The 11,144-nt window shown below is 40.3% G+C and overlaps 1 protein-coding gene across 2 annotated transcripts in view; it reads left to right on the top strand.

The window, feature by feature from the left end:
- UBE4A (ubiquitination factor E4A) overlaps positions 1-11,144 on the top strand; it is a 34,636-nt gene that overhangs the window by 8,736 nt on the left and 14,756 nt on the right. For both annotated transcript variants that reach the window (XM_012729797.1, XM_004689212.2), the window contains 9 exons: positions 1,392-1,544; positions 2,039-2,198; positions 2,432-2,634; positions 2,835-3,026; positions 3,939-4,272; positions 5,352-5,472; positions 7,590-7,894; positions 9,324-9,456; positions 10,537-10,724. In XM_012729797.1, coding sequence (XP_012585251.1) covers positions 1,392-1,544; positions 2,039-2,198; positions 2,432-2,634; positions 2,835-3,026; positions 3,939-4,272; positions 5,352-5,472; positions 7,590-7,894; positions 9,324-9,456; positions 10,537-10,724 — 1,789 coding nt within the window. The remainder of the gene's footprint in view (positions 1-1,391; positions 1,545-2,038; positions 2,199-2,431; positions 2,635-2,834; positions 3,027-3,938; positions 4,273-5,351; positions 5,473-7,589; positions 7,895-9,323; positions 9,457-10,536; positions 10,725-11,144) is intronic.

Here is an 11,144-nt window from a genome sequence, read left to right as displayed (position 1 = left end):
CGGGGCAGGTGGGAATCGAACTCATGCAGAAGTGGCTTTAACCTCTCAGTGCTGTGCTTTAACACAGGGAGGGCCCAAAGAGTGGCTTTTTATAGGGTTTTAATTTATTAATCCTCTCATGAAGAATCTACACAGTCATTGTAGATGTAATCATTGCAGAATCCTTAACACCCCCTTTCTGCCAGTACCTAATCTGGCTTTTGCCCTCCTTGACTTTCTTCATTCTGTTCTCACATTCCTTTCACTGTTTCCTTAAGGACTTTTTCATCTCAGACAAGCCAAGTCTTGGGTATCTATGTTTGGATTCATTTTTCTTTGAATAATCCAAGGAATCATAAATCATGCCAGTGCTGGTTGTCTTGCCACCTCCAAAATGGATTCTGAATCCAAATACAAAGATGACATTGGGGGTGGCCTTGTATATTTTAGTTTCCTGAAATTCTGTCTTAGTTACTGTTGCCTTCCCAGGGTAAAGGCTGTCAGTGACAATTTGTTTCCACGAGAGCAGTCAACTGGTCGTGAACTCTTTAGGCAGCCAGAGAGAGCTTCATGTAGAGACTTTTTATGTCCCTGTCTTATCTCCTATGTTAGACTCAAGTTCTCAAGGACAAGAGCCCTCCCTTCCTTCTTTATATCTTCTTCTATACTAAAACAGTGCATTTTGGGACCTCCCTGGTGGCATAGGAGTTAGTCTCTGCACTATCAAGCCATTGCCAGCCATGAAAACACAAGTTCGCTCCCTGGCCAAGGAGCTGACTCACATGGTGCAACAGACCTCTCCTGTCTCACCCGTTGTTCCCCTCAGGAGTATATTTCCATTAGATCTGCCTGTTGTGCCCCACCCCTCTGTCCCTGGTGAATCCTCTTACACACACACACACACATGCATGCATGCACCTCTGGCCTACACCCCAGTTCTTGTATGCATAAATAAATAAAAGTAAATATTAAAAAAAAAAAACATGCATTTCACCTTATAGGTATTCAGCATTAAAGGAATGAAAGGTTGGTAAGGAAGACATTTAACAATGTACAGTTTAATTGGATACATTTGAATTACCTTTATATAAGGCTGTATGAGGTCAGCAATCATACAGAGTAAAAGATTTCAAATCTGTGTTTCATTGTTGAACCTAACACCATTCATCAGATACTCTTTTAATGCTTACTTTGTACTCAAGGCAGTAATAGACACTTGAACTTGATTTGTGGTAATTACATGTATGCAGTTCTTTTCTAATATTATCTAAAGTTACAATATACTGAGTTCCTTTTTTCCCCTTCATTCTGCATCCTGTGAGTCTCACAATAACCTGTCAAAATGACTTTTACATCTTGGTGTGCTAAGATTAAATGCAAATGTTTAGCATTTTTGTTGTTTCTCTTAATAGGCCATATTTGCTCGCTTATTACTTCAAGATCCAGGCAACCACTTGATAAACATGACTTCTTCTACAACAGTAAATCTCTCTGCTGATCGAGATGCAGGGGAGAGGCACATTTTTTGTTATCTTTATTCCTGCTTCCAAAGAGCCAAGGAAGAGGTAAGGAATAATCCTCACTAAGTATTACATTGTCCTCTTGTGCATGACTTTAACCTATAAGCCATAGTTGGATCATTGTCTTCTGTATTAGTTTCTACATATCATTGTATATCTGGAACAGTATATCAGAACACTTTTATTTGTCTTCTAAACTTTTAGTCTCTTCTTTCTGTGTCTTGGGGTCTACTTTCTTTCTCAATAAACCAGTTTCGATATAACTCTTAAAAAAGAGCAAACCCTAAAAAAAAAACTCAGTGGATTCATTTCAACTGAGATATAAATAATAGCGAAGGCAAAGCTTGATTTGTTTTCAGGACTATAATTTTAAGAGATTATTGGTTCCTTAAATCAAAAGCTGAACTCATGAATTTTCAAGCATTCTCAGAATGCAGTATTATTTTGGGACATAGTGTCTTTCTCATTCTGTTTGCTGTGTCCACCCTTGTTACAGGTCATAAAGCTAGACTCTTGCTTCTTCTTCATGCTGTTTACAGATTACCAAAGTTCCAGAGAATCTGCTACCCTTTGCAATGCAGTGCAGGAACCTCGCTGTGTCCAATACTCGAACAGTTCTCCTTACCCCAGAGATCTATGTGGATCAAAATATCCATGAACAACTGGTAGATCTGACATTGGAAGCCATCCAAGGAGCCCGTGAGTACATAAGCAAGATCTGTAAGATTATTTCTGAATTTTAAATCTCTAATTGCTCTAGGAAGTTCCAGAACCACTGTGGTTCTTGGTGGAAATTGAGAAAGAAAGACACATCTCAACCTTCAGGGTTAACACCAGAAGCATGATGAATAGTCTCAGAAGAGCAAAGAGCTAGTATATAAAAGTACATCAAAATTCTTATGGCCTTCTTTCTACTATTTGTCTTTTGTTAGATTTTGAAGATGTAGCTGAATTCTTGGAAGAGGTCATTGAAGCCTTGATTTTGGATGAGGAAGTTCGAACATTTCCAGAAGTCATGATTCCAGTGTTTGATATTTTATTGGGTCGCATAAAAGATCTAGAGCTCTGCCAGATCCTATTGTATGCTTACCTGGATATTCTTCTCTATTTCACCAGGCAAAAGGATATGGCAAAGGTAGGTCTAAAAGATGGCATCTGTTCAATTGAGCTGGGGATTTAATACTCGGTGTTTCCCTATGCTAAGAGCATGGTAATTACCCACTGAATAAAAGAAAAATACTCTGGTTGTTGTACACACAACTCTTTTAAGACTTTCTCACCCCCATCACTTTTATCTCATTAAGCATGAATAAACAAGACTTTCTTCTCTTGTAGGTTTTTGTAGAATACATTCAACCCAAGGACCTTAGCAATGGGCAGATGTACCAGAAGACCTTGCTGGGAGTAATCTTGAATATTTCCTGCTTATTAAAGACTCCTGGTGTGGTAGAAAATCACGGCTATTTCCTGAATCCATCTCGTTCCAGTCCCCAAGAGATCAAAGTACAGGAGGCCAACATCCATCAGGTGGAACTGTTTTCTGGGATATATTAGCCCCCAGTCTTAGACTAAAGAGAGTTTTCTCAAGAAGCAGATGCAGATAGGCCACTTTGAGAAGCAGATTGATCTGATTGGCTTTCTCCCATGATCATGTGAAGGAATTACCCTTTCTTGCATGCACTAAGAGGGGAGGATAAGTCTTTATGTGTTTGAGGATAAGCTGCTGCTATCCTTTGCCCAGTGCTATAACACTGCCACTTCCTCTCAACTGTTATTTTTCTCACCAAGTTATTTCTTACAGCATCAGTTCCTAAAACCTTCTGACTGAACTCAGCTTACAAACCAGTTTTGTTCCTTTAACTTGTTCCATCTATAACCTCTCTGTTATAGCATAAATCATAGCATAAATCATAGTAGGGGCCTGGTCAACATGAGAGGCAATAAATGGTTGAGTTGGGGTAGCTTAAGTCCCCCATCCTCACAGCTCACTGAAGTGGAGGTTGGCAAATTACAACAGTGGCCAAACCCTGCCTGCCACCTGTTTTTATGACTAGTTTTATTGAACATAGCCATGCTCATTCATATCATGTTTTTGGCTTGACTTCATGCCTCATTGACAGAGTTGAATAGTTGCTTACAGGAACCACATGGTATGCAAAGCCAAATTTTTTATTGTCTGCCCTTTGCAGAGTTAATTGACCCTTATTTTAAAGCTATGTAATCTGCAGTTTAGTAAGCTCATCAAGAAATAAATGTGCCCACCCCCCCAATTTTTTTTTTTTTTTCTCTTAATCAGAACTGGGAGATAAGACACAGGGAGAATGAGGAAGATTGGGATTAGCATACTTCTGGAAATTGCCAGTGGCTAAGGTTTGGGAGTAACAAATATTAGGATTTTGAAACTGGAATGTTTTATGGTTGTGTTTTCTGGCTAAACAGTTCATGGCTCAGTTCCATGAAAAGATCTACCAGATGCTGAAGAACTTACTCCAGCTCTCTCCAGAAACCAAACACTGTATCTTGTCCTGGCTTGGAAACTGTTTGCATGCAAATGCAGGCCGCACCAAGATTTGGGCCAATCAGATGCCAGAAATCTTCTTCCAAATGTATGCCTCGGATGCCTTCTTTCTGAATCTGGGTGCTGCTCTCCTGAAGTTATGCCAGCCATTTTGCAAACCCAGATCCTCTCGGCTCCTCACCTTTAATCCCACTTACTGTGCCCTGAAGGAGTTGAATGATGAAGAACGAAAAATAAAAAATGTACACATGAGAGGTAGGGGGGATTTGGGCTTCTCAAAAACTCTTGAGAGAGAGAGAGAGAGAGAGAGAGAGTGTGTGTGTGTGTGTGACAGGAGATTTTTAGCACATCCAGTCTTTTTTTTTTTTCCTACAAAGATGCCCTTTTTTGTTTTCCTCAAAGATGAGGCGGAAAGAAGAGCTATTTTAGCCTTTAAAAAGATACTTTTTTTAAATCTGATCATTTTTATATGTTGTAATTTAGTGAAACCTCTTTGAATTTAGCCACCTTGGGTATTCATTCATTTATTATTAAAACAAAGTATAGTCCTTGTTCTTTCTGAACTCAAAGGTTCTAGAAGAAGGCAGAGATATTAATAAATAACCATAATATATGGGGTAAGGTTAAGCTGTGAGAACTGAGAGAAGGGCATAAATAATAATATTCTATAAAAGTTGAGCTCAATTAAAAAAAATAAAAATAAAAAAGTTGAGCTCTTCCTAGCTAAGTCTTATCAAACACAATAGATAACAAGTGATCTGTTGTCTATGACTTGGAAAAATCTATTGTGTTGTCATTCCTTTTGGTGATTTTATGGTCAAGCTGAAGAATTTGGTTTTTTGGTTTTTGGTTTTTGGTTTTTGTTTTTTTTTTTTAAGATTATTTGTGCATACAGACCTGGGGTACAGGCCAGAGGTGCAGGGGCAGTGAGAGGATTCACCAGACAGTGGGGAGCAGAACAGGCAGATCAGTGAACTACACTGCTGAGGGGAGCAGCGGGCGGGTCAGGAGGGGTCTGCTGCGCCGCACTCTGGGGCAATTCAGTGCGGGATCAAACTCACACGGTAGTGGCTGTGCTGTGACCTAGCCTGTTGCGCCACCAAGAGGGCCCCAAGCCGAAGAATTTTAATTGTTTTTCATAGAAGCCAAAAGACATTGTTAGACAAAAGTATTGATTTGATTAGATTTGTTTTTAAGAAGATATGATGGGGAAAACAAAAAGAAAAAGATAATTACTGGTAACAGAATGGAAGTTGAACTTGGGTAGAGGGACATTGGAGATCGTGATAGATGTCCTTGGCAAGCCATTTACTCTTCCTTTTAACTTCTTTGAGGTTTGGACAAAGAAACCTGTTTGATCCCTGCTGTGCAGGAACCAGAGTTTCCTCAGAACTACAACCTTGTAACAGAGAACCTTGTTCTGACAGAATACACTTTGTACTTGGGATTTCACAGGTAACTCCTCTGATGTTATTAGGAAAGAATTAGTAGTTGTGTTGATAACCATATGAGTCTCACTGTCTTATTCTTAAGGCTTATCTAGGAAAAGGGTAGTATATGCACTCATTTATGTTTACATTAATTGTACTTGAATGTATCTTAAGTTTTTGATCTGTTAAAAAAATTTTTTTTAAAGATTTATTTATTTGTGCATATAGAACTGGGATGCAGGCCAGAAGCTCAGGGGCGGTGAGAGGCTTCACCGGAGACAGAGTGGGGAACAGAACAGGCAGATCGACGAAGTACACTGCTGAGGGGAGCAGCGGGTGGGTCAGGAGAGGTCTGCCTCGCATGTGGTTACCTCCGGGGCAGGTGGGAATCGAACTCATGAGGAAGCGGCTTTAGATTCTCAGTGCTGTGCTTTACCCCACTGTGCCACCAGGGAGGGCCTGATCTGTTAAATTTTTTTAAACTAAAGATATACTAGCATACTAGCATTTTTCTCTTAACTTGAAATTTTCGTTTAAAGTTTTATTTACTTATGCATACAAGAACCTGGGTACAGGCCAGAGGTGAGGGGGTGAGAGGATTCACCAGAGACAGAGTAGGGAGCAGAACAGGCAGATCTACTGAAATATACTGCTGAGGGGAGCAGTGGACAAGACAGAAGAGGTCTACCACTTCATGTGGTTTACCTGCCTGGCCCAGGAACTAACTCTTGCTCTAGTGGCTGCAGGTAGCTTCATGCTATCTTTAGTGCTATGCTTTAACTAAACCCTTGTACCAGGGAGACTCTGACTTGCAAAATTATCTCACTCTTTCCTGCTGTAATAGACAGAGTGGGGAGCAGAACAGGCAAATCGAAGAAGTACACTGCTGAGGGGAGCAGCGGGCAGGTCAGGAGAGGTCTGCTGCGCCATGTCGAACTCATGTGGAAGTGGCTTAAGCTTCTTAGTGCTGTGCTTTAACCCGCTACGCCACCAGGGAGGGCCAATTAAGGAAATATTTTAAAGGAATTTCAGTCAGATCAGAAGATCTATGTATCAAAAAGTTAATTCTATAAAAGATAGATTCCAGATATGTGAGGTTTGAGAACCAGAATGTATGCCTCCCAAAAATGGTTCTGGCTAGCCATATGTCATTCATGATTTTACCCCCTCAGATTTAGCTGATTGTGACCACTATAGCAAAAGGGAATTACTCAGTCACTGTTATAGCCTGTAGGAATGGATATTGAAGATAGCCATTTTAGTGCCTTCTCAGAATACTGAAATTGACACAGCATTTTCCAAAATTCAGCATATTCCTGGAAAAATGAAATTATATCTCTCAGTGTTTTTTCTATCCCTGTCATTGACATTTTAGGTGAGACAGTAGATAACTCAGGACGTGCTGAACCTGTTCAACCATGTAGATTCAAATATAAAAATGAATGTCATCTAGTTTTCCAGGATCCATTAGCTAAGCCTTAGATATTATCTACTGGGCCAAAGGAGATGCCTTTGGACTATGCACAAGAAGCACATTCTATAACATTGAGTTATGGGTCTTTCCTTTCATTAGAGAACATTTGGCTCTATGAAAAATAATTTTGTATTGAACAACAAAGGACTGTGAGCCACTCTTAAGTTCCCATCCCAAGTGGCTACTAGCTCTTGTGTAGTCATCACTAATCTAGAGTCCCTTTTTAATCAGCTTTAATTCTCTACTATAGTTAAGATAGTCTAATTACTCTAATAACTGTCAAATTACCAGCATTGTACTTGTGTTGTGTGGTATTGACCAACCCTGTTGGGCTTCTTGTACTTAATGTAACAGTCATTTTACATAACTGCCCAGTCTACACCCTGCTCAGCCAAGGTACGTTCTTTGGGTGCTGCTTTTCAACTGAAAGCTGCTATTTGTAATTGTGTTCAGTTGTGTTGAACACTTAGTAATATTTTCTCAGTGCTCTGCCCCCTGCCTGTGTCCTGTCAATAACTGAATGCTTTCTATAGCATTACAATTACAATTCCCTGCATCCTAAAAGAGAATAATAGAATAAGTAAATGAGGATTTTTTCTTCTGAAACAGTCTACTTGAATGCCCCGTTGTGAGCCTCCCTCACCCATTCTTTTCTTCTCCTGTGGCAGGTTACATGATCAGATGGTAAAAATAAACCAGAATCTGCATCGGCTTCAGGTTGCCTGGCGGGATGCACAGCAGAGTTCTAGTCCTGCTGCTGACAGTCTCCGGGAGCAGTTTGAGCGACTGATGACCATCTATCTCTCTACTAAGACAGCCATGACTGAGCCACAGATGTTACAAAACTGTCTCAATTTGCAGGTCTCCATGGCTGTTCTGCTAGTTCAACTGGCCATAGGCAATGAGGGCTCACAGCCAATAGAGCTAACTTTTCCTTTGCCAGATGGCTACAGCTCTTTGGGTTATGTGCCAGGTAAGCAAGCTCTTCCCTCGGGAACTTTCTATTTATAGCCATCTAAGCTTAACTGAGTGACTTTGGAAGTTAAATCCTCAAAATACCTTCCTTAGCAACTGTTTTTGGAGAAACACCCCAAATAATATCTATTGGTCAAAGTAGGGGGGCGCTGACAGCTTGTTTGTCAGCCTCCGGTGCCCACTACTGAGCCTATCAGAAAATAGTCTTCAAAGGATTTAGTGCAATCAGGGTTTTCAGAACTGTTAATTACTATCATTAACATTTGTTCGACTTGTAAATCTATCTATATCTCTGTGTTTTTCTTTCAAAAAACAAATTGTCTCCTCTTAATTAACCCAGAAGGGAAGGGGGTTGGGAGGGGCTGGCAGATACTGTTCACCATCAAATCAGATTTATGTTCTTGATCACAGTATTGGCATCTATTGCTGTATAGCACAAATTACAGCAGCTTAAAACAGCATACATTCTTTCACATGGTTTCTGTAGGTTATGAATCCAGTGGTTTAACTGCAAGGTTCTGACTCTGGATCTCATGATGTTGCAGCCAAACTGTCACCCAGGGCCATAGGAATCTGAAGACGCGACGAGAGCTAGAGGATCTGCTTACAGGCTTAATTAAGCAGCTGTTGGCAGCCTCAGTTGCTTTCTGGCCACACAGGTCTTATTACTGCTCAAATGTGGCAGCTGGTTTCTCCCAGAAAATGTGACCAAAGTGGAATCAATGAGTGTTTATAACCTAATCATATCTCAGGTGTATCTTCTTCCCTGGAAGAATGTAGGAGGAACACACAAAGGCATGAATACCTGGCGGCCAAAACCACTGGAGAACTAGAGATCGGTGACTGTAGTCATCGAGTGTATTTGTCTTTATTCAAGACTCTTGTGTGCATCTGAAGATTTACTAGACCACAGTTAATCCTGAGAGTGAAAAAAATATATTGGTATATTTCCTTAAACTGGACTGATGTATTAACTGTATCTTGTATCACTACAACTTTTTAAGATTTGTTTATGCATACAAGAAACTGGGATACTGGCCAGAAATGCAGAGGGTGAGAGGATTCACCAGAAACAGAGTGGGGAGCAGAACAGGCAGATCTACTGAGATACACTGCTGAGGGAGCAGCAGGCAAGACAGGAGAGGTCTGCTGCACCATATGGGTCAGCTCAGGCCACAATGGCTGTCAATGGCTTAATAGTGCTGAGACTTTAACCCCTGCACCACCAGCAAGGCCCTTTATATTGCTCTGATAAAAATAAAAATGTTAAGAGTTTGTATATTATAAGTATTCCTAGTATCTGCAAGATATTTTTTTTCCTTTTTTGTAATCCTTCACTACGTAGGGTGGAAGGGAGAGATTTAAAATGTACTATGCTTAGTATAGTGAGACTGATGTTTATCTAATTCTAGTATTTTCTTTTTCAGAATTTTTTGCAGATAACCTGGGTGATTTCCTCATTTTTCTTCGGCGCTTTGCCGATGACATCTTGGAGACATCAGCAGATTCCCTGGAACATGTCCTTCACTTTATCACCATTTTCACTGGAAGTATAGAAAGGTAAAAAGTGCTGAAAGCTTGGCTCCATCACTGTTTAGAACTGCAAAAAATTCAGAAGGCTTCTAAACCAAGAAATAAACAAGCCTGAATCATAAGGGGTTGCTTTCAGAAGTTATGTTAACATTAATGAATCACCTGACCATCCTTATGACCATCCAAAAATCCTACTCTCCAGAGGAATAAGCACAGGACTTTGCCCACAGAGAATTTGAACCTACATATAAGGTACCTGATGGGAATTCCACTGCTAGTCCCTGGGTAAAGTGGTTACTGTAATGCCAGAAACCTAACCACTGGCAGGTGCTAATGATCAAATAATTACATAACAAGTTTACTCTTGATATTCTGAATCAGATGAGCAGTAACCTTAGATAAATGCTTTCTGATCTCAAGGCTTATTCCTAGTTCTAGTTCTCTTTTCCAAAGGAAGATACTCATTGATTACATAAATCTGGACCTTACCCTCAGAAAGGCTAAAAAAGCAAGGCTAGATGAAACTGTCAGGAAATAGTAAACAGTAAACAATGTACTGCTATAGAAAAGTAAACAAAATGGTTAAGCATTAAACTGAAACTTAAATACCCTCATACTTTGTAAGCTGTGACCTCAGGAATTAAAGGGTGTGCCCTGCATTACCCCCTGAAAACTGATAGAACCCTGGTTTTTTTCTGTAATGGTAGTATAAGATATTTTGGTTCCTGGGCCTTCCCTGGTGGTGCAGCAGGTTAAAGCACAGCACTATGAAGCTCTCCACAGACACTGCAGCACAAGTTTGAGCCCTGGCCAGGGGGGTGACCCACATGGCAGGACAGTCCTCTCCTGTCCCACAAGATGCTTCCCTCAGCAGTGTATTTCACCCTCAGCAGTATTATTTCAGCAGTCTGCCTGTCTGCTCCCCTCTCTGTCTCTGGTGAGTCCTCTCACCCCCCCCCATAACTCTGACCTAAACCCTAATTCTTGTATGCATACATAAATATTTTTTAAAAAAAAATATTTTGGTTCCTCATATGAAGACAACAGTCTTATATTTGGGACTTAATGCTTTCTACCTGCTTACCTGACTTTCTGCCCTATTTGCAGGATGAAAAATCCCCACCTAAGGGCCAAACTGGCTGAGGTGTTGGAAGCAGTCATGCCCCACCTGGATCAGACCCCAAATCCCTTGGTATCAAGTGTATTTCACCGGAAGCGTGTGTTCTGCAACTTTCCCTATGCAGCCCACCTTGCAGAAGCTCTAATCAAGGTTTTTGTGGACATTGAGTTTACAGGTAAGGCATTCTAAAACTGAGAAGCTGATTCTAGTGGAGAGTCACAGCTTGAACAGTATTTGAATGTAAGAAAAATACTCAGATATCACTTACTGAACACATGCTATTGCCTTGATAATAAGTATTTTTGCATTGTTTATTTTGCTAAATTATCTCTTACCCATGAGTAAGAGTAATCTACTCAAACAGATGAAATTATTTGTCTGTGACATACAGCTAAATGGTAGAACCAGGTCTGTGTCACCTTTAAAAAAAGTGCAGTCTCTTGCAAGATAAAGAAAGGATAATGAGAATGACAAGAGGGAAGAAACAAATAACCTACAAAGGGAAACCAATCCGGATGACATCAGACTTCTCTGAAGAAACACTACGGGCAAGAAGAGAGTGGAGGGACATTCTCAACAAACTCCATAGCATTAA

Source organism: Condylura cristata, unplaced genomic scaffold (genome assembly GCF_000260355.1).
Source record: "Condylura cristata isolate star-nosed mole 26May11 unplaced genomic scaffold, ConCri1.0 scaffold00025, whole genome shotgun sequence".
Classification (NCBI taxonomy): Eukaryota; Metazoa; Chordata; class Mammalia; order Eulipotyphla; family Talpidae; genus Condylura; species Condylura cristata.
The sequence above is the reverse complement of the archived record's forward strand: the minus strand, read 5'-3'. Positions and strand labels throughout refer to the sequence as shown.